Here is a 24,448-nt window from a genome sequence, read left to right as displayed (position 1 = left end):
ACTCACGGACACTGAGCAACAACCAGTGGGGGAGGGTTGAGCCTTACAGCTGCAAGCGAGGGGTTTCTCCATGCATTTCTGGGACATAAAAAATAGCCAATACCTTAGGGACAGTATGACGGAAAAAATTTTAATTTTGAAACTTTGACGTTTTCATACCACGGTATACCTTGAAACCAGTAATCGGCACATGTATAGTCATAATACTGTACAGTGGCTGCCTGGAATCCTTACCTATACAGCGATGGTCATAATGTTTCTAAGTGCTTTTATTGCTCTTTGTTGTTTAGATGGACAGGAGGCCGGGATGTAGTGGCCACCCTATGGACAACAGTTTTATGGAGGAAGGGAGTCCAACAATGGTGGATAAAGGAATGGAGCCACCCTCTGTGTTTTCAATGTGTGAAGATGATGTTGATAATGGCATCCATGATGTGAAGGAGGCAGCTGGGGGAGGAGTGGCATGTGCATCTGAAGGAATCAACTATGCTGCCTCCACCTGTATCACTGGATCCGCCTCCAGGAATGAGAGCGGCGCATCAGTGCGAAATCGGAGAAGAGGCCGAAGCACCGAGCGTGCCGAACCCAGAACAAAGAGGGAATCGTGGATTGACCCTCCTGAAGTGAAGGAAAGCACCACACTGACTCAGGCAGAGATAGAGAGCTGCATGCAGACTTATACGGTAAAGGGGATCAATGTTTTTTTTTTCCAGTAATACTTTGATAGGCCTACCTCTATTTATAAGTGACCTAAATTATGAGTTTTACGTGGCAGCTAGTTTTGTGTTTTTTGAAAATAAGTGCTAAAAAATATGTTGCAAGCCGTTAACGTGGAGTTACACCAGACAATTGTTTCCCAGGACACTTTCCAGGACTACCAGGAAATGTTTGTCCAGTTTGGCTACGTGGTGCTGTTCTCCTCGGCTTTCCCTCTGGCCGCCCTGTGCGCGCTTATCAACAACATCATCGAGATCCGCAGCGACGCCTTCAAGCTCTGCACGGGTCTGCAGAGACCATTTGGTCTCAGAGTGGAGAGCATTGGCCAGTGGCAGGTCCGGACGAAAAACTTCCAAGACTCATCTAAAAAAAAATTGTTCTGTTTTGGCTGAGTGGGTCTAAATGCGTTCTCTCCTGATGCAGTCTGCAATGGAAGCCATGGGTCTGATTGCCATCATTGTTAACTGTTACCTGATTGGTCAATGCGGCCAGCTGCAGCGCCTCTTTCCTTGGCTCAGCCCTGAGATGGCCATCATCTCCATTGTCATCCTTGAGGTACAAAGACTCCACTTTACTTCACCTAAATTCATTTTTCTCTGACCGCCCCCAACAAAACGAGTTTCTATTGTGACAAGGTACAGCTTCTCTATACTCCAGATGTGCCTCAAATGATTACACGGTGGAACACAATTTTTGTTCAGTTAGGTCTAAATTGTTTTAAACTAATTTTGGGTTTGGAATTCAGAGCTGATCTCGGTATTTTCTTTCACGTCAAGTTCTTGCATAATAAAACCCTTTTTAAAAAAGCAGAAAAATGCTTATTTAAAGCAACACTAGGTAACTTTTCAACCTTTATAAAAAAAAAAAAAAAAAACTTTTGTGATGATGTCAACGGACAACTAGTTGAATGACACCACTTTTTCTATCTTTAGGGGGGATGTATCACTTTCACTGGCACTAATTAACTTTGATGAGGGTAGCAGGAACCCTGCCACACAAAAAAAAAAACCCTACAAATGTGCTGACTGTTTTACGGTACACATTACTTCCCTCTTTCATCATTCGTTATAAAGACGGAAGTCGATGCGAACGCTTTCGTGCAAATTCTGCAAAGATTGCAGAGCAGCAAAAGAGACAAAACGTTTTGTCCGAGAACAAAAAAAGAGAAAGGGATGCTACCAGGATAAAAGGACACTCAAGAATAAACATTGGCCCGTCTTTCACTCGCTGGCGTGAACCCCCCTCCCGGACGGCCTTTGGGGGAACACGGTACAAAATCAAACGTTTCTTATTATCAGCATCGTCATATCCTATTGATTAGCCACAATTGGATTCATTACGTCATTAGTATTCATCCTTACCTAGCCGCTGGAAACAGAAATGTCGTTTAATCCATCTGCAGGCGACCGGGAGATCATGATTTTACGACAGTGAACATTGTTCCTCATGGGAAACGCAGTTTTCCTTGAGGGCAAACACTACCGCTTTTGTCCACCTATGTTGCCAAAATCGACCAAAACTGAAAAGTTACCTAATGTTGCTGTAACATATAAACATGTTCTATTTAAAACAAAAAACAGATTGCAAGCTCTATTAACTGAAAAGACGAAACTGGTGGAGAGTATTTTACAGAGGAACAGAGAAAGGAAGGTGTTAAAATGTCCTAAACAAATGCACTGCTTAAAGTGAAACAATGATGCCTGGATTTGCACTTTATTCAGATTTGTGCCTTCATTTATTTTGCTTGAAATGAAAAAACACAAAAGAGAAAGGGAAAAAAAAGTAAATTATTATCATTTTACAAAAAAACTCCAAAAAATGGGCCGGACAAAAGTATTGGCACCCTTTGAAAAATCATGTGATGCTTCTCTAATTTGTGTAATTAACAGCACCTGTTACTTGTGTGGCACATAACAGGTGGTTGCAATAACTACATCACACTTGCAGCCAGTTAAAATTAATTAAATTTGACTCAACTTCTGTCCTGTGTCCTTGTGTGTACCACATTGAACATGGAGGAAAGAAAGAAGAACAAAGAACTGTCTGAGGACTTGAGAAGCAAAATTGTGAGGAGGCATGGGCAATCTCAAGGCTACAAGTCCATCTCTAAAGACCTGAAGGGTTTGTCTAATCAATAAGTTTAAAGCCCATGGCACTGAGGCTAACCTTCCTAGATGTGGATGGAAAAGAAAAAGTGATGAGAGATTTCAACGTAAGATTGTGCGGATGGTGGGCAAAGAACCTCGACTAACATCCAAACAAAGTTCAAGCTGTCCTGCAGTCTGAGGCTACAACAGTGTCAACCCGTAGTATCCGTCGGCGTCTGAATGAAGACCCAACTTCTGACCCAGAGACATAAAAAAGCCAGGCTGGAGTTTGCCAAAAACTTTTTGGAAGAATGTTCTCTGGTAAGATGAGACAAATGTAGAGCTTTTTGGAAAAAGGCATCAACATAGAGTTTACAGGAAAAAAACGAGGCCTTCAAAGAAAAGAACACGGTCCCCACAGTCAAACATGGTGAAGGTTCCCTGATGTTTTGGGGTTGCTTTGCTACCTTTGGCACTGGACTGCTTGACCGTGTGCATGGCATTATGAAGTCTGAAGACTACCAACAAATTTTGCAACATAATGTAGGGCCCAGTGTGAGAAACCTGGGTCTTCCTCAGAGGTCATGGGTCTTCCAGCAGGACAATGACCTAAAACACACTTCAAAAAGTACCAGAAATTGGTTTGAGAGAAAGCACTGGAGACTTCTAAAGTGGCCAGCAATGAGTCCAGACCTGAATCCCATGGAAGACCTGTGGAAAGATATGAAAATGGCAGTTTGGAGAAGGCACCCTTCAAATCTCAGAGACCTGGAGCAATTGGCCAAAGAAGAATGGTCTAAAATTCCAGCAGAGCATTGTAACTCATTGATGGATACCGGAAGCGGTTGTTCGCAGTCATTTTGTCTAAAGGTTGTGCTACCAAGTATTAGGCAGAGGGTGCCAATACATTTGTCCGGTCCATTTTTGGAGTTTTGTGTAAAATGATAATGATTTTTTTTTTTTTTTCATTGTCTTTTGTGTTTTTTCATTGCAAGCAAAATAAATGAAGATATTACCACCAAAGCATTTGTAATTGCAATCATTTTCTGGGAGAAATTGAGCAGTATCTGACAGAATGGCAGTGGTGCCAATACTTTTGGCCAGCATTGTACATATACATACAGTATGGGCAAATATAATTTAAATATTTGTGTCAAAAACAGCCATCATTTTTTATGGCCTTTTTTTCCACTGAGCATTTCTTGACAATATGAGGATGAGAATAATAAAACACAAGTTACTGGCCTACTTTTTCAAATCCACAGTGTTCTCACTGGTTCCACCCATATTGCTTGCCAGTGGTTGTGGAGATTTTGCCCGCTGTGCGTAATTTGAGCCCACTGTGAGTGTAGATGTGATTTGAGCTTCACTTAGTTGGATTGAAGTGGTCTTCCCTTTGGCTCAACTATGTGTGTTTGATAGCTAAAGCAGACATTAGAGATAACCCATCATCCAAAAGTAGAGGACCGTGGCAAGTATTTTCATTTGTCCTTAATTACCCGTAACATATTTGTTATTTGGGCTCTGTTAGCCCAGAGCTCGGTAGCTGTCTATAATATGATAAGGTAAACAGCTTGCAGCACTGTCTTGGCCTGATAAAGAAGTCTGGTTTATCTCATGGAGAATTAAACAGCTATAGTGTTGCACCAGAAATAGTTCAAGTAGGATCCATGAATCTGTTCATTTTGTTCCACATTTCATTTGAATGTTACTTGTGTGAACTCATCTTCCTGTTTACTCGTCTGCCTGTCTATCTGCAGCACTTCGCTATCCTCTTGAAGTATGTCATCCATGTGGCCATTCCCGACATTCCAACATGGGTCAGAGAGGAGATGGCTAAACTGGATTATCAGCGCAGGGAGGCCTTTAAGGTGAATTATGAAGGTTTTTTTTTTTATATGGCAAATACTTGGTAGGGTGCCAACCACTTAAAGGGCCTATGGCGACAAGATAGTCCTATACCAACATTGCCGAATACGTCGATTTTAATTAAGGGATTAAGTGGTAGATCTCAGAGACAGTGTCATTCGATCGTGTCCTCGTTTGGTGAACATTCGTTCATTCGCCCCTCCCAGTCAAAATGAAGTGGATATCTAGCTCCGTCAATGGCATTCTAACATGAGCATTCAAAACCCTTTTTCAATGAATTAAATGTCTATCTCTGCCATTGACAGGCAATGAGTTAAGAAAGACAGTCATTTGTTTACAAGAATGTTGCAATAATGTAGTGTTGCAGTATTTATTTATAGAAATGTTGAACTGAAATGTTCTCATAGTGTGTGAGGAAGACAAAGGTTTTTGATTTTCCGCAACAGTGCAAAACAAATTAACTTTATTTTTCTATTTAGAAATGGCTTGTTTTTCTCTTTAATAGTTGTATTGTAGAATATCATATTGATTTCCTAACCCATATATCAATAATTTTAGTATTGCCACATTATGTGATCATTGTTATAGTGAGCCTTGTATCGCAAATCTAATATAGACAAGTTTCCTGAGTGAAACATGGGCGGCGGCATATTTTACATTTTTTGCTACGGTCCTCCGGTTTAGACAGAACAACATGAAGTGTGGTTGAAGTAAGCAGTGTGTAGACAAAGTTAAAACTGCTAAATCAAACCAGAGGGACCCACGGAATCTCCAAAAATGGATTCAGCATGACGTAGATAAAGCATGCATTTGTTCTTATCACTTCGTTGATCGTTCATGGACAAAATTCTAACAATCTGTGCAGCCTGTGTTAATATGAGGTGTAAATTGATACGTCGGCCTCTTGAGTGACCAAAATGAGGCAAATTTACAAATAATATTACAGTTGCTGAATGCAGAAGGGCTGACTAAGATTTTGTTGTTACAAGGAAATACTATAAGGTATTGTTTATCTGGTTAGACTATAGTTATGGTATTATGAGCTCATCACACATGTACATATAAACACAAATAGTATGTCATTCTTTATTTTTGCAGATAGGAAGAAGCGGCATGGAAAATGAATTAATGAATGATCGCGATAAAACTTTTGGACAACATAATTCCATCTCTTGTTTTATTTAAAACGATTGGTGCATGTGCAAAACAGGTCAATAAATCACAATTTATAAAATTATTAGAAAAATATTAACAAAGGTGGAGCTTAAGTCAAGCCTTCCATCACCCAAGTAAAATGCACGTAGTCTCGATAAATGTCCATCAACGTACAGTAAGTGTTGTTGTGAGGCACATCAAGTTGTCTCCCCTTGCCTAACAGCATTTCCACCTATTAACAAACTAACAAAAAACTAGTAACACTTGCATGTATGCATTTACATAATTGTGCCATCCTGCACATACTGATTGGCAACAGGCTAGTAGCATATAGCATGTGTTGCAGCCAAAGCAGTGCAGTAGTTATAGTAAATAATATTAAACATCATCATAATTACAATCATCATTGTAATCACAATATCAAAGACAAGTCGTTTCATGTGCAAGATTTTAGCCTTTGTATTTTTTGGGCACCGGACACATGAAAACGCAGGGATAGGAAGAACATACCTTACATAACAGAGCGGCGACATGTCTACACAAACACACGGTCTTTGTGGTGGCACAGGCTTGGTTTCACATCTGCCTTCATGAACATGATGTCCTCCCCTGCCGTGATGATGGCAGATGGATGGGGTATTTCCAAATTGTCTTTGTTGAGGGTTTTGGATGAGTGATGCCACTCCAGCTCCACTGTTGTTTTGGTTAGAGAAAGTGCAGAAGTATCTCGGAAACTTGTCTATAGAACCAGAAACCCTAAATCTGTATTGAGATTTTGCGACTGAGGTTAATTTAGAATTCAATCCACCCATCCATTTTCTATACTGCTTATCTTCATTAAGGTCATGGGTCATCAGAAACCAGTCCCAGCTGACTGCACGAAAGGCTGGGCAGTGGGTACCCTCTGGACTAGTCGCCAGCCAATTGCAAGGCACATAAAGACAAACAAGCCATGATCCTCACATTCATAGCTCAGGACAATCAAGTGTCTACAACAAACTCAATGAACAACAAAATATCTATTTGATGGACAGACGATGCAGAGTGGTTACATATTTTAAACCCACGGCACCATGTGCATACTTAAAGGGTATGAAAACGCAAAGGGGGTGTAAGACATCAATAGAACCGTTATGTGCCAAGATAACAAATATTGATAAAGTTAACAAAAAATTCAATCACATTAATGAGCAATTATCAAAAATAGATCTAAAATGACGAACATTTCCGAAAGTGTTCCGGAAACAGCCGAATGGGGCGGAGACGTCATAACAAGGAAACAAAAGGTCAAGGCAGGTGCCATCGTTGTTTTTCGACGAGAGAGTTGCGTTCGGGTTTTATCAAAAAATCGCTAAAATGGTTCAAACCTGTCATACTATGTGGTTTACAAATAGCCATTTGTCGCAATGTAGTACCCATGAGTTCCCGAACGCGAGAAAGAGAGCTGGACTACGCAGACAATGAGTAAAGTTCGTCAGTGCTAAGAGGGCTAATATTGCAATTTTACTTAGAAAAGGGAACCTGACGAGCCAGAAGATGTGCCTAATACCTCAAAGAAAACAAAATTTATGCTACTTCCCAATCACTAAAGACCCACGAACTGCGAAGGAGTGAATTCGTGACCCGTATGTGAATAAACCGAGTGATTCGAGCATGTCTGTGGAACAGGAATATCAGCTAGTAGAGATCGAAAATCACGGCGACTTAAACGTACATTTGAGACAACAACTCTACCGAAGTTCTGGATTAAAGTCATTTCGGAATATCCTGACATCGCTAGGAGCGCGCTGAAAACTGTGCTACAATTTCCAACATCGTGTATTTGTGATGCTAGCTTCTCTCACTCTCCCATCTTGGGACCATCTCGTCTCAACGAAACAAACTCAGCCCTCCCACTGATTCAGCGGGTGAGTTGTATTTTTTTCCCTGCACTTAACACGACGGGGCTAAAAACAAATGCTATTTTACATTTGCTGTATTTTTCTGCCGCACATTGCCGGTGTTCTGACAAAGTTGGCATGCGCGTAATGTTAAAAAGGACCGCGAATGCAGCGATTCCTAAGTACACACTACAAACTTTCTTTAAAGAAAGGAATATTAACTTAAAGAGCATACGACACGAGAAAAAAAGTCTTAAATGGCATTATTATGTGAATTAGAATCATATTTTGAGACGATTCGACCATATACAACAATTTAGCAAAGCGCAGATGACGAGAAATTAGTCTTTTAATCTGCCGGTTAGCCACGCCTACAATTATACGGCTTTAGCGTCCCCAACAGGTGGATGATGTCAGCGGTAGACTAGGCTCATCGGTTTTACTATTCAGCCCATTGAGGGGGAATTGTTCAGAACGAGGAAAATGAGACGAAGAGAGCTGCAAAATGTCATTGTTTCAGTCTCTCTACTCCCAATATTTTTACAGGATATTCTTTTTATCCAAGTATTTTCCCCAATAGCTATATAAATGGCTTGAGAAGGACCAGTCAGCCCGTCGAGGGGGAACTATTCACAATGAGGAAAATGCGACGAAGAGAGCGGCAAAATGTCATTGTTTCTGTCTCTTTACTTCAATATTTTTACAGGATATTCTTTTTATCCAAGTATTTTTCCCCAATAGCTATATAAATGGCTTGAGAAGGACCAGTCAGCCTGTCGAGGGGGAACTATTCACAATGAGGAAAACGCGACGAAGAGAGCGGCAAAATGTCATTGTTTCTGTCTCTTTACTTCAATATTTTTACAGGATATTCTTTTTACCCAAGTACTTTCCCCAATTGCTAAATAAATGGCATGGTCATGACAAATAACTTGTGCTAAATGGAATATAAAATAATAAAAATCCATTTATTCAAGACGACATGGCAAAATTACTCCATAATGGTCAAAACAGTCGACTTTACCTTTACTGTCACACCTGCCGAATGATATTTTATGACACCTAAATCGGACATATGTCATTTCCCTTCACCGGCTTCGGAGAATGTAAACAGACCAGAAGGAGTGACAGCTAGCCGACATGCTAACCCGAACCGAGGGATGTTTCAAAGTCTTCGAAGTGGAAAATCACACATAACTAGCCTGGATTATTTGACATGACGACCCGGTTGTCGAGTTTCTTTGCGGATCGGCAAACCGCCCGGCGGAGAGCAATTTACAGTTCGTTCCCTGGAGGAGGGTGGCTGGAATTGTTGTGTAGCTAACGTGCTAACAGCTAACTGCTAATGAGCGTGAGGATAGCTTTTTACATGCCTATCAATGATCAAACGTAAGTAGTCCTTTATTTAAAGGAATTTTATAGTGTTTACTTTGTAATCACTGTATTCGTATTTGACATAATACAAAACAAGATGTTTACTCACTTCCTTGTAAGTCCAATGGTCCCACAGTAAATATCCACGGTGAATGGGAACCTTTTGAAACTCCAAAAAGGCGCATACGCCTCTCCCGCATACAGAATGATTTTTCTGCAGCCGTTTGGCTGGCGTGATGCAAAAAATAAAAGTATTAATCCGCAAAATCAGCTGAATCCTTCGTCCTCATACACAACAGTACACTGTAGCGTGAAGAGGACGTCTTCTACCGTACACGTCACAGCGCCCTCCTCCTCAATGCGAGACCGAAGCCGGAAGTCACTCATTTTCCTGGCGCGGGATTCAAAAAACTAAATAAATATAGCGATCGCTTCCACACACATCCAAGCGGTCCATATCATTCAGGAGCATAAAATACCGCGTGTATTATGAAATAAACATGCTTTTTCGTGTCACAAGCACTTTAAGGCGCACACAACAACTGCACATAGCCCTCTCACTTAACGACTTCGCCGTGTCGTTAAGCGTTAATTTACGCCATTTCCGTGTTGCACATGTATGTTTGTGATGTAAATAGTTTTTAGCACCTTTGGATAACATTGAGAGTCCAACTGAATATAAAAGAGGGCTTTTTTCACCGCCACAAAATCTTTGGGAGCAAAATTTTATAAGGGTGCAAAATTTGACAGGACACCGGTCCGTGAAAAAAAGACTCAAATCACACCGGTCCGTGGTGCAAAAAAGGTTGGGGACCCCTGCTCTAATCCCATTCATATTTGTGTCGGTTGGCAGAGCGAAACCGATGATAGCTATTAAATGACAATTATTCTATACATTAATTTATTTTGCGGTCACGGTGTATCAGCTTCACAAAAAGAAATGCAAAACAAACCATTCAGTGATTCTGTTGCCGCCGGTGTTTCATCAGTGTGATTGCTCCCCTCAATGATCCTTTCATTAGGCTGCATTGGCTTTCGTTTGGGCTCAAATTGATAACCCAAAACATCAAAGAAAGGTTCATAACTCTCCTCGTCACCATTAGAAGAATGTTCGTTACGTCGGATTCGTCGCTGCAAACAGAAACAAAATTGTCCGCCATCATCACCGCCATTCAGTACTAAGCACTGAGCCGGCTGTTTCCTGAAAGTGACGTCACGCACACAATATGCTGGATTTCCGGCATCTCGGGGACGGGTCCTTTTAGCTTGACAATCGACCTAATTTCTATCATTTTCTTGGTGTTGCGATGTATGTAATTACACGAAGTGGCATGATATGAATTCAAAAGGCATGCGTTGATGGATAAATGATGGAATATTAGCATTTCCCCAGGTGTTGTCATACTCTTTAATTACAGCTAATATAACTTTTGTTTGGTAAGAGTTTAAAACCATTGGTCAAGTTCTATTCGCACAGGATAACATTTCGTTCTCCATTTGCCTAACAAAACAGAAGCATTACTTTCTAATCTGATTGCATCTGCAGCAGTAACGCATGATTGTGTTTCCCTTCCTCTGCAGAAGCATGAGCGTCAGGCTCAGCAGCACTACCAGCAGCTGCAGAGGAAGAAGAGGGAGGAGGAGGAGAGGCAGAGGCAAGTGGAGCATATGGCCCGTAGAGAAAGGGATAGAGAGGACACCAAGGGCGACTCCTCCGGGGATCACCACCACGACAAAAGCCATAGTGGCAAATCGCGCCCCGGTGGAGGTGGTGGAAGCGGCGGGTCGGAAAAACCCAAGAGGCCCAGCTCCCTTTTGGCCAACAACAACGTGATGAAGCTGAAACAGATCATTCCGCTGCAGAGCAAGTTCTCCTCAAGTGGCGCTCGCTCCCCTCAATCACCCACTGAAGCAAAGCTGCCAGGTTTCCTCAGCTTCAAATTCCTCAAATCGCCCGAGAACAAGAAGGAGTCTATGGCAGCTTCTGCGACGACTTCTATGCCGAGCGCCTCATCAGCCACAAACGGGACGACGGCATCATCCTCATCATCAGGTAGCAGCTCACAGGAGCGTTCTCAGTCACCCAGCAAAGCCTTCAATCCTGGCAAATTGTTTAATTTTGGAAAATCCGAAGCAGGGACCTGCGTCAACGGGGCGCCACTGCCCAGATCGGGCGAGGGATTGTCATCGTCACAGATCTCAGAGAGACCGGTTAGCAGGTCCGATTTAAACGGAATTCTGGATGAGGTCCCCTTGCCTGCGCGGGAAGGATCCGAGAACGGACATTCAAATGAATCTGACTCTCTTGGCCCAAAGGTTTAGTAGCTCCTTTGCTAAAGAACTAACGTCTCTTGTAAAACTTAAAAGTTGAAATTTATTCCTGAGGGTTTTGGTTGTCCTGAACAACAAAATAGGCTTTACAAGAACGATCTTACCACTCTTCTCATGCCACAACATAAAGTCAGGTCCATAAAAATTGGGACATGAGCACAGTTCTCATCTTTTTGCCTCTAAACAAAACGATGGACCCAGATGTGCTTTGAACTCTATACTTTCAGCTAATTTAAGGCGATTTACATCCAAATCAGCTAAATAATAGGACTTTCAATGGTGTGTATACTAGGAGTGGGAGCCTCTTGGTACTTCACGATACGATACGTTTTGCGATACAAATCTCATGATAACGATCATCTGACGATATGGCGATACAACGATTATCGATACATTGGTCAGGAAATCCTTGTAGGATATTCTAAAAACAACTAATAAACAGAAAAACAAGCTTCGGCTGTGAATTGGAATGAGTTTATCACTGGTAGACGTCCAATTGAACGTCTATGGCTGTCAGTGGCAGCCAATGCCAGGCAATGAGGTAATTTTGGGCCATTTAAGGTCATTTACCTGTTGATTTTCAGTTACTTCCTGTTGATTTTGGGGTATTTTATGGGTCAATTCCTGTTCATTTTGTGTTACAGAACAGGAAATGACCTGGAAATTCCCTAAAATGGATAGCAAGTGACCTATACATGCCCTGAAAATCTGACAGAATGACTGTGAACGTGAATTTAAAAAAACAACAACATTTTTTAAGACATTGACACCTTTTTAAAATGATATCTCGATTCTTGCAGGAGCATATCGATAACCTTTTGGGATACAAAGTATCATGATATATCACCATTTTGATATTTTGTCACACCCCTAGTGTAGACTACATGACTCCCACTTTTTGAAAGGCCCAAAGTAATAGGACAATTGGTTGCTCAGCTGTTCTACAGCCAGGTTGGCGTGTATGGTCGCCAGTTGGCAGGGTAAAAACTGTAGGGTGATTTTTGAATAATTTCAAGCAATATTATCTTGTCATATTCAGCCAAATGCAACAGAATCCATTGAATGGCACTTCACAGTGTAGATGCACAATGTCCTGAATAATACTGCGAAAAAGCCCGTTTTTTGTTTTGTTTTTTAAAAGTAGCAGAATGTAATGCAATGGCCAAGTCATTTAGTTAACATGAACCCGAATGAGCCTGAATTTCAACTGAAGAAAAAAAAACTGTCTTAAGTTCCTTCCAGTTCTTACTTACCCTTACGTTGCAGTCTTCAGCTTGACAGAACGTCAACGGGAATGAAATCCAGCATCTGCCGATGTTTACGCATTATACACTTCAAACTGCAAAGGATTTTGCAAAGTGTTAAAATGAGAACGTTTGATTTATGAGTGTCAAATTGTCACCATTATTTTGCTCCCTTAAAAAGTATTAGGCACGTAAAGAAACTTTTACACCATTCAAATGATTTGGATATAAATACCCTTCAAATAAAGCTGAAAATCTGCAGTTGACGCACATCTTCATTAGTTTCATTTCAAATCATTGTTTGGATCCAAAATATAAGAATTGTGTAAATGTCCTAATATTTACGGATCTGACTGCAAGGCACACAATCATGTTCGCAATACATCAAGAAATGCATGAGCTGCGTTTCTTATATTTTTAAGCCTTCAAAGCAAAAAGCTGTGATTCTTAATTTCTACTGTGGCCAATTGTGAACATCGTTCAAAAAAGTCCAGAATGGGGAAAAGGACAAAACACGTAAAAGGGATGTCTGGTTGAACTAAATGAGTGTTTCTTCACCATCACAAATCAATATTAGACAATGGTCTTGTTTTTACTGTGAAATAGTTGGCCCTTCTTTTGTAAGTGGAATAATTGAAAAGCAATATTAATCAGTCGTTTAATTTTGAGTAATGCTGCAGTTTCTAGTATGACATAACCCCTCCCTCAACGTCCATCCTCGATGAATTACCAGCTTTATTTTCAAAGCGGAGGTGATTTCTCAGCTCTGTGGCAATATGGGCTTCATTGCAGACAAGAGTTAATAGATTCATACGTCCTGCTGTCAATGGTTCTCAAATGAGATATTAAAGAAGTGCAAAAAAAGAAAAAAAAACTTTGAGCAAATGCCGACCTGTTGCTGGTCCATTGACCTCCTCTCACAGACGGTTGGTTCTCCATTTCACAATGTCTAAACACACTTGGTTAGTGAGCGGCAAATTCAAGTTACTTTTGCACTAAACGCTACATCACTCAGCAGGAGACGGCAGCCTTCTTCACATCATTATGCAAACTGGACTGTATGGATTTCCTCCTGTCACACAGTACACGAGCAGAATATTTATTTTTGAAAGGCGCTCTCGTTTCTGTAGTCGTGCTAATAGTTTTAGTTTGGACCAAAGTGGTATTTTTTCATGTGATACTGGTATCCGAATACAAACTGATGCTTTGTTACATCTTTCTGTTCTGCACTTTGGCCAACAGATGGCGCCAGACTTTTTGTTACAATTTATTTTTACATAGGTGACAGTAGCATTGGTGAAAGACGGGCCCTTTCCCAACATTTGAGTTAAGACATGTAGTTGAAATGGCAAAAATCCTCATCTCAATTATGTCACTGGCATCACTAGATGAAAAAAAAAAACATTGATTGCATTTTTTTGGAAGAATTATAGTGAACTTGCGTTAAGATGTCATGGAGAACCTGATTATCTCACAAGGCATACTAATGTGCCACAGCAGATTGAAGTTGGGAATCCATCCTCACTTAAAAGCAGGGGTGAAAGTGGCTAGAATTTCTTGCCGGAACTCCCCGACGTGAAGGTCACCACGGAGCCAGGAATTGTGTTTATTTATTTTAATCAATTTTTAATTTTTGGGGGGGTGGGGGATCAAACTTCTTAACTGCTGAAATGCAAAGAAAACGGTTTTAGCACTGTTATTTCTATAACACATACAAAAACTGATTTTCATTTAAAATTGTATTTTTTCAATGATTTACAAAACAAAAACAGCAATAACCCCAACCTTCATCTCCTAATTTTTACTTTCCCTCATTTCCTCACATACTAAATGCCAAATCTCAATTTTAACTACTTAAGAACATAGGATGTATATTAAAATTGAAGTTTATGTAAACATTTCCTTTTTTTTTTTTTTTTTTTTTTTTTTTTTTTTTAAATAATAATGATATAAGTAACATACATTCAGAAAAATAAGTACAAATGACTTATATTATGCAGAGTGAAATGGAATATATTTTGAAGATCACGCAAACATTGACTTTTTTAAATCATAAGGAAATGAATAAGTAGCCTAACATATATGAACAAATATAAGTCCAAAGTTTACATTGACAGCTAAGATGTTCTGAACCTCCCGATCAGAGCAAATAAAACTAAATATGATAAATAAGCCTCCTCAACTTTTTCGTTGCTCTTAAAGATTTAATCCATTGTATGATGCATTACCCTTTTTTTGTCGCATCAATTCAACCTTTTTTTTTTTTTTTTTTTTTTTTTTTTTTTTCTGTTTCAGAAAACATGCACATTTGAACCAACCAGAGCTAACTATCTGTGCTGATCATATGTCAGTATGTCAGCCAATTGAACGGATAAATTAGTTCAGGCGTTTTGCTTTGCTGTGTGCATTCGCACATTGACGTGACTCTTCATCGTCAGACTCGTCCGTGGTATAAAATAAAAAATATTGGTGTAAACGGATTACGCTACACAAGCACTTTATTATGCTTGTTGTTAACACTTGTGTATGTAAATCTGATGTTGGTAGATGTGGCAGCTTAGCATTTTTTTTAATTTTTTTTTTTACATAGCGTTTTGACAGTTGCCGTCATATTTTCGGAATCAAAGCACCGTCTACCGAAACAACATTCCTGCCCTGAATCTTATACCGGAACTACTTTCCTGACTGTTCCGGCCCACTTTCACCCCTGCTTAAAAGGTATCAAAATCTGGATTGGGAGATATTAGTCTACCTATGCATTGCCACGACATTATCACTGGTAAAGCATTTTGGCAATAATAGAGGACACTCACCTGTAAAAATCAGTGTTTGTTGTTCATTATGTCTACTGGATACTCTCCTCATCCAAGGGTAACTTCATGAAATTATTTTAGGACCAATTCGTTCCCTGTTAACATCAAACTGCAATTTTGGGAAGAATGAATACAAACCGGATTCCAAAAAGATGGGACAATATACAAATCATAATAAAAAACTGAATACAATGATGTGGAAGTGCCAAATACATCACAGATGAAGAAAATGTACTATTTTTGGTAGGTGCAGCAGTTTTGACAGATTGGGCGAGTTATATTTATGTTGTGATAATAGGCGGAGTTTGACTTTCGGGGCAGGGGTCAACAACATGTTGATGACCCCAAAACACAGTGTCAGCAATAAAATTAACTTAAAAGAATATTTATAATAACAATTTTGTTTCCCATCATTCTTGAGGGGAATTCTAAATCAGGCTGCTTAGGCAATACTTTTCGCCAAGATCGTCATTCACTGAATGTAGTACGCCCGCCGGTGTTGTGCCAATGTAGTTGCCCCAGTCAAAAATTGTATCCCCTGGGCGGAGCCATATGGAGGTAGATTTGTGTCATTATTATTCAATCCCAAAAAAAGTTGCTTCAATCAAAAAAAGTTGCTTCAATCAAAATATATATTTTCAACCAAAAAAAATGTCGCTTCAATCAAAGGAAAAAAAAATGTGAACGCAAAAAAAATTTGAAACTCCCCCCCCAAAAAAATGCATGTGAAAGCTATTTTTCTTTGATTTTTTTTTTTTTTTTTTTTTTTTTTTTTTTGATTGAAGCAACTTTTTTTAATGAAGTAATGTTTACTTTTGTTTGGGCCACATTTTGGCTTGGACATTTTTGTCTAAAATAATTTTGACCCATTATAAAAATATATTTTTTTGTTCATTTCATTCATTTTTGTTGCAGTTTTATTGCTTTACAACTTTTATATATATAGGAAAGTAGATTACATGCAATGACACTTTTCGCCCACCGGGGGGCTGCCCCCCCTTAAAATCCGCTTATGGTTGTGATTGGACTGGAGACCGTCTTTCTGATATAGCAACCCTGAGGTGCAGCGCGCTGTGGGCTCCTGATCTCCATACTTGAGCGTCGATGGCCTCATATGCATGTGGTTCGAAACAATTATTTCTCTTGCCGCCTGGTACCAGGTGACCCAATCAGTGGTTGGGGATGACTTATCTACAGTGCATAATATCATACAAAGATTCAGAAAATGAAGGAAAAATCTATGTGAGTGTCAAGGCCGAAAAACCATACTGGATGCCCATGATCTTCTGTCCCTTAAACGGCACTGCACCACAAACAGGACTGCCACTGTAAAGGAAATTACAGAATTGGCTCAACAATAGTTCCATAAACCATTGTGGATAAACACAATCCACGGCGCCATCCGCCGTTGCCAGTTTAAATTATTCAGTGCAAAGAAGACTCTATGCAGGACCTAGAAACGCAGATGTTTTCTCTGGGAGTGTGGCAAAGTGGAAAACTGTTCTTTGGTCAGAATTGCGATTCGAAGTTCTTCCAGACACCCTTTTAAAGAGGAAAAGGATACCCTAAATTGTCAGGACTCAGTTTTGAAGCTTGCATCCTTGAGGATTTGTGTTTGGATGAGTGCGTGTGCAAGCTGGAAAGGCATCGTCAATGCAGAAAGGTATATTCAGGTTCTCGAACAACACGGAACATCCAGACGTCTTTCAGTGAAGACCTTACATTTTTCAACAGGATAATGCCAGACCACACACAGTATTAAGTGCAACATTATGGCTACATAGGGAAAGGATCCAGGTATTGAAATGGCCAGCCGGCAGTCCAGTTTTTTCACCTACAGTGGGGCAAATAAGTATTTAGTCAACCAACAATTGTGCAAGTTCTCCTACTTGAAAAGATTAGAGAGGCCTGTAATTGTCAACATGGGTAAACCTCAACCATAAGAAACAGAATGTGGGGGGAAAAAAAAAGAAAATCCCATTGTTTGATTTTTAAAGAATTTATTTCAAAATTAAGAGTGGAAAATAAGGATTTGGCCACCTACAAACATGCAAGATTTCTGGCTGTCAAAGAGGTCTAACTTCTTCTAACGCGGTCTAACGAGGCTCCACACGTTACCTGTATTAATGGCACCCGTTTTAACTCATTATCGGTATAAAAGACACCTGTCCACAACCTCAATCAGTCACACTCCAAACTCCACTATGACCAAGACCAAAGAGCTGTCGAAAGACACCAGAGAAAATAATTGTAGACCTGCACCAGGCTGGGAAGACTGAATCTGCAATAGATAAAACGCTTGGTGTAAAGAAATCAACCGTGGGAGCAATTAGAATTAGAAAATGGAAAACATACAAGACCACTGATAATCTCCCTCGATCTGGGGCTCCATGCAAGATCTCATCCAGTGGTGTCAAAATGATAACAAAAACGGTGAGCAAAAATCCCACAACCACACGGAGGGGCCTAGTGAATGACCCACAGAGAGCTGGGACCACAGTAACAAAGGCTACTATCAGTAACACAATGCGCCGCCAGGGACTCAAATCCTGCACTGCCAGACGTGTCCCCCTGCTGAAGAAAGTATACATCCAGGCCCGTCTGCGGTTCGCTAGAGGGCATTTGGATGATCCAGAAGAGGACTGGGAGAATGTGTTATGGTCAGATGAAACCGAAATAGAATTTTTTGGGAGAAACACAGGTTGTCGTGTTTGGAGGAGAAAAAATACTGAATTGCATCCGAAGAACACCATACCCACTGTAAAGCATGGGGGTGGAAACATCATTCTTTGGGGCTGTTTTTCTGCAAAGGGACCGGGAAGACTGATCCGTGTAAAGGAAAGAATGAATGCGGCCATGTATCGAGAGATTTTGAAAAATCTCCTTCCATCAGCAAGGGCATTGAAGATGAGACGTGGCTGGGTCTTTCAGCATGACAATGATCCCAAACACACAGCCAGGGCAACAAAGGAGTGGCTTTGTAAGGAGCATTTCAAGGTCATGGAGTGGCCTAGCCAGTCTCCAAATTTCAACCCCATAGAAAATCTGTGGAGGGAGTTGAAAGTCCGTGTTGCCCAACGACAGCCCCAAAACATCACTGCTCTAGAGGAGATCTGCATGGAGGAATGGGCCAAAATACCAGCAACAGTTTGTGAAAAGGTTGTGAAGAGTTACAGAAAACGTTTGGCCTCCGTTATTGCCAACAAAGGGTACATAATAAAGTATTGAGATGAACTTTTTGGTATTGACCAAATACTTATTTTTCACCATGATTTGCAAATAAATTCTTTAAAAATCAAACAATGTGATTTTCAGTTTTTTTTTCCCCCACATTCCGTCTCTCATGGTTGAGGTTTACCCATGTTGACAATTACAGGCCTCTCTAATATTTTCAAGTGGGAGAACTTGCACAATTAGTGGTTGACTAAATACTTATTTGCCCCACTGTAGGTGTGGAAAAAAGGTATGGCCAAGAAAGCAGTATTAGACAAAGATGTGACAGCATTCCTATTTCTTCTTTGTCTTCTCAGTTCCCAGACTTTAGTAAGAAGAGGAGGGGCTACTTCAGTCATGAAAAAGGCTTTGTTTTTAGATTTGTTGACTCCATGGAATTTAAAAACACATTTTTATTTTTAGAATTCTACTTGTCTGTTTAAACGTTTGAACTTTCATCTATATGGTTTCTGAATAAAATATTAGAATTTGGCACTTTCACATCACTGCATTCAGTTTTTAGTCACAATTGTATACTGTCCAAACTCTTTTGGAATCCAGTTTGTAGTTTCTATCCTTGTTTCTTCAGTTTCTTGTTAGCACTGATATTAAGCCACTTACACTTTTCTTGAAGATATGCGAAATCACTTTAGTTCTTACAATAGCTTTGATACTGTACTGACAAAACAGTGCTTTTAAGCATATTAACATGTCTGTTAGTCAGGTAAAACAACTTTAGTGATACAAAGCATCAAGAATTTAAATAAATTAATAACTAAATTATAATAAAGTTACAATGAGTCGCGTCTGCATACGTCGATCAACTTCATTGCCCGTGCACATAGAAAACACAAAAAAGTTTGTGTTGCTCCTGCTAAAATCTGACATGCAGTATGGGAATAGGTTGCATGTTCTCAAGCTATGTATGTGTTCAAATATCTAAAGGTGATTATGACAACAGGCTGGGAGACATTCATGAATCATCCGTTTTAAAATCTTAAAATGGGCAAATGAAAAATCAGAATGTGTAGCAGGGCTTAAGCTCCTAAAACTTAAATTATTGCATCAACTAATGCCTCCAATAGTTAAATAGTCTGTTTAAAAGCTTATTAGTAGGACAATCAAATGGGAAAAAAATGGAACAATGCAAATACTCATGCAAGACGAGTGTTATGGCCACTATGATTTCAGGGAAACCACAAGTTCATACTGTAGTTAAGAATCACATAGACCACTTAATGTATTCATTCTAGCCTTTTGTTGCAGCAAAGTTGATGCGGTAAAATAACAAAGGGTTAACATTGACATGGTTTCATGCAAAATCAGCCGGTGAACTTTTTGTTGTCAACATCCATTATCTATTGATTACTTACAGATCATGCTCTTCCAATGTACCACTGTACAAAAAATATTTTAAAGACAACTGGAAAATTGGACTATTTATGTTTTATTTTGTCATATTTTTGTAAGATCTAAAGTTGATAGTTAATAAAACTATTGCAAATGAATTCTGTGTGTTGTGATTGCTGTGTAGAATGAACAACTAATGTCTATAAACAAAGGCGTAGGTTTGGTCTCAACATTGGTAGGGACGATATAATAACATTACCTGCATGTACACTTTTTGCTGGGGACGGGACATTAATTAAACCAAACCGATTGGGTATGTTTCCTAAAAATAGCTAGATCCTACGTAAAAATTGAAAAAAAAATTTCATGGGAAAAAGTCATTTGTCAAAATACTTGCTCCATATAAAGGAAAAAATGAATGAAAAAAAATGTGCATAGGCTGCAAATAAAAATATTTTTTAAAACTATGTAGAACATACATTTTAATCAGGGAAAAAAATACACAAAATGCAGAGTTGAATTAATGTTGAGTAGAAAACGTACAGAAAGACACCTCTAAGCATCTTTCTACTCGAGTTTTACAGGTTAGCAAGTTCACACAGATTAATGTTATGCTAACTATGGGAGGTCAGACTTTCAGTAGCAAAATTAGTGGTGTGTTCCCCACCTCCACAACAATTAATTCTTTTTACATTACTTACAGTGGCTGCTGCTGCTGCTAGCCGAAAAAAAACTAATATCCCTCCTCTTCAAAGGGGTCGGAAAATGTTGACATGTATTTCTGCCCATATTGTGTGAATGTGGGCGTTCTAGTCATCAGCCAATCAAACGTGTGTTTGAGGGGGAAAAAATGGACTGGCACATTCAGCAAGTTAAAAGAGTTAAATATAAGTCTGAACATAATGAAAGTACTTCATTTAATAATGGTAGGGTCAATTCTATCCTTACAACTTATGGGAAGACAATCTAAACTACCCATGTACTGAACTCATTATAATGCAAATAAGGTTGCTTAAAAGTTGGTGGGGACAATTAGAGCATCCTGAAAAGTTGGTAGTGTTATGTCCCTACCGTCCCTATGCAAACCTACGCCCTTGTCTACAAAAGACCTCTAACTGGGGGGAAAAAAAGCACCATGCGACCCAAATTATGTCAGTCCAGTTTTATTTCAGCAAAGCTAGGGGGGAAAAAAAACATCTGATCTAACACATAAGATGAGGAAAAGGCTTCAGGTGTTGTACAACAGTCTTAGCAGAAGCATAAAATGGTCTTGTGCCTGAAACTGACAGGATATTTACACAACGTGTAGCAAGATGACAGACCACATTGTTTTAATCCCCATCAAACAAACTTGTACATATCTTTATTCAGTATTTTAATGAACAGTAAAAGGAACTGATAAAACAAGTCTGGATGACAACTGCATTTGACTGCATGCTAAAAACAATCTTTTTGAACCCAGCAGCATCAAACTACTTAAGAAAAAAGTTGACGCGGGAACACAACAGGATCCAAACCGTGACGACCAGTCGTAAGGCCTCTAAGGCTAACAATCCACAAATGCCATTAGAAAAGAAAAAGAAAAAAAAACAAAAAAACAGGCAAGGCCAGGATCAAGTCTACTCTGCACCAAGGCTGTTAACTGTAGTTTTCTTACAATGTACCTAAATAGACTTTTTTTTAACAAGTGCACATTAAATTAAATTATGAAATTGACATTTATTTACACAAACTGTAGTCTGTTACAATTTACTCAGACCCGGAAATCCAAAATTAGCTTGTACGAACCTTTCTTGCTTAGATGGTAGGCGCAAGATGCTTTCGTGGAGATGCGGATTTAAAAAAACAAAACAAAAAAACAGCCAAAACATAATTGAGCGCTGCACTGGAAAAATACGTGAGAACGGCGCTTCTACTTTGTGCTGTTCTTCACAGTGCACTCGTGTGTGTGTGGATTCAAAAAGCGGGGAAAACATCGCTATTGTTACAGAGTGGGCAGTAAAACTGAAAGGGGGGGCACTTTGGCAGGCAGGAAGCGCTGTACTCGAACAATAAACAATAGAACGGCAGAAGTCAAATAGAGACGCTATTCAAGACTAGACTGGTCAAGTCTCTCGCCCACTTTAAACCTGCCTTTTCAACAAATCGGTTACCTCACATGTACAGCACAATACACGCAGCTCGGCATGCATACAAACATACATTATACAGTACACATATCCCAACAACAAATGGCAAATACACCTCTGAGTCTTAGTTGTCAAAGAGCTGTTACGAATGTTTCAAAGTGTGGATTTACTTTACTTCTTCACAGTGAAGCACTCTTAGACGCCTACCTTATGAGAGGTATAGCCAGAAGCCGTCACTCAAGTGGGAATACCTTTTCTTACTTGAATTTGTTTTGATTGGCTATGCCCTGCACACACACACACACGCAAACAAACGCTCACACTTATGAGTCTTCATTCATTTCTTGGCTGTCTGTCCTGGCGATCTTTCTTGGAGGTGCAGGGCTGTCACCCTCCCCTTGTTCCTGTTCCCGTTTCTTTGCTGCATTCTGTACATCAAAAGGGATGATCAGTGATCGTGCTCCGAGGCTCAGCATCCACTCAAGGAAAGCAATTTCCAAACAAGCTCACCTCTTTGTCCCACTGATGATGGAGGTAGCGCAGAAGGATGTTGGTTTTCTCTGTGACAATAACTGAGAGGGGGGAAAAAACTATGAATTTAAAACTGTCCCTCTCAAACACTCATCAAGGTAACATTTGACCCCAGTTACATCAAGTTTCTAGGATAAGATCCCAGCAAAGAAAAAAATGAAACGTTTTCAGTTAAAGAATGGTGGCAGGTAGGCATGTGCGGATAACCGGTTTCAAGGTATACCGTGGTATGAAAATGTCACGGTTTCAAAAATGCAAAAATTTTCTGTCATACCGTCCCTAAGGCATTACTTTAGTTTTCGCAGTTTTTAGTCGCAGTTTTTAATTAAAAAAAATTTTCCCCATAGTTTGGTTGGGGGTGCGACTTAGGTGTGAAATTATTAACACATTATTATAGGGGTGTGACAAAATATCGAAATGGTGACATACTGTGATACTTTGTATCCCAAAATGTTATCGATATGCTCCTGCCGAGAATAGAGATATAGTTTTTAAAAGGTGTCAGTGTTTAAAAAAGAAAAATAAAGGGACCAACATGTTGCTACCAAAATCTTCCACCATAATAGCGTCTCAGGTAACTCTAAGGCTGCCATTGACGGTGCTCGACGCCCAATCCATTTAGACTGGGAACGTTCGTTCATGCGAAATAGGGCTGCAGCTATCGATTATTTTAGTAGTCGATTAATCGATGAACTATTTATTTCGAATAATCGAGTAATCGGATAAGGAACATAAAAAATTAAAATACCTGAGCTGAAGCTTACACGATATATATTAGGGGTGTAACGGTACACAAAAATCTCGGTTCGGTACGTACCTCAGTTTTGAGGTCACGGTTCGGTTCATTTTCGGTACAGTAAGAAAACAAAATGCAAAATATGAATGTGCTCGTTGTTTATTACACACCTTTGTGCTTTCAACAATAGGAACATTAGCCTGTACAAAGCTAGAATTCTGCTCAAAAAGTAGCGGGTATTTGAAGATAATCCAACAACAATTTGCCTTTCAGACCCCGGGTATTGGTAAGCTTTCTTTCTGAAAGAAGAAAAAAGAAGTCCTGTGCTAAAGAGAAAAGCAATCCCAATGAAAAAGATTTTAACATGTATTTTACAAATGAAATGCCTCAGTTAATATTTTTTCTTGTTATGAACAGTTTTCAAAAGCTTTATTGGTGGATTTTCTCAAGTTAAAGCACCACACAGAAATTAATAAATTTCATTGTGTAAGCAGGATCTGTATTATTCTTAGTATTTAACTCTTTCACTCCCAGCCATTTTCACCAGAGCAAGGCCGTTCGCTCCCGGCCGTTTTTTCTGGATTTTGACTGATTTTGCAAGCCCCACAGAAAATTCTGTTCTATTGCTATATAAACTTTGAACCCACCAACAGAAAGATTGGACTCTCTTCTTTCAGCAGAAAAAAAAAAGTAAGTTCGTATCTTTTTCCATTCTTTAGAAATCAGCATTAGAAAATAGCTTAGTTTGAGCAATTTTCCAATTTCTGATGAAAAAACGGAGAAAATGAGCTTTTTGTAAACGCATACATTTCAAACATAACTTTGACTTTAACAAAGCTATTTTTTGCATTAGTTACATCCCAAACATCTGAATAATGTTTTCCTTTTACAAAATACTATGAACAACCAGACAAATAGAGCTTTAGATAGAATAGTAACAATTTATTCACACACAACGACTGAGAGATGACGGTTTGTCGCCGAGATGACGCCGTTGTCGCCACGTCAGCTGTGTAAAC

The 24,448-nt window shown here is 39.6% G+C and overlaps 2 protein-coding genes across 4 annotated transcripts in view; one reads left to right on the top strand and one right to left on the bottom strand.

The window, feature by feature from the left end:
• Positions 1 to 18,810, top strand: part of ano8b (anoctamin 8b) — a 74,306-nt gene extending 55,496 nt beyond the window's left edge. For all 3 annotated transcript variants that reach the window (XM_057840252.1, XM_057840255.1, XM_057840253.1), the window contains exons 15-19: positions 291 to 683; positions 861 to 1,052; positions 1,141 to 1,272; positions 4,565 to 4,675; positions 10,664 to 18,810. In XM_057840252.1, the coding sequence (XP_057696235.1) occupies positions 291 to 683; positions 861 to 1,052; positions 1,141 to 1,272; positions 4,565 to 4,675; positions 10,664 to 11,404 (1,569 nt within the window). In that variant the 3' untranslated portion in view covers positions 11,405 to 18,810. The remainder of the gene's footprint in view (positions 1 to 290; positions 684 to 860; positions 1,053 to 1,140; positions 1,273 to 4,564; positions 4,676 to 10,663) is intronic.
• A 2,277-nt stretch (positions 18,811 to 21,087) lies between these two features.
• Positions 21,088 to 24,448, bottom strand: part of dda1 (DET1 and DDB1 associated 1) — a 12,588-nt gene continuing 9,227 nt past the window's right edge. The window contains exons 4-5 of the mRNA XM_057840259.1: positions 22,673 to 22,734; positions 21,088 to 22,590 (exon numbers count right to left, since the gene is read on the bottom strand). Coding sequence (XP_057696242.1) covers positions 22,486 to 22,590; positions 22,673 to 22,734 — 167 coding nt within the window. The 3' untranslated portion in view covers positions 21,088 to 22,485. The remainder of the gene's footprint in view (positions 22,591 to 22,672; positions 22,735 to 24,448) is intronic.

This window comes from Corythoichthys intestinalis, chromosome 7, assembly GCF_030265065.1.
Source record: "Corythoichthys intestinalis isolate RoL2023-P3 chromosome 7, ASM3026506v1, whole genome shotgun sequence".
Taxonomy (NCBI): Eukaryota; Metazoa; Chordata; class Actinopteri; order Syngnathiformes; family Syngnathidae; genus Corythoichthys; species Corythoichthys intestinalis.
This window is presented reverse-complemented; position numbering and strand designations above follow the sequence as displayed.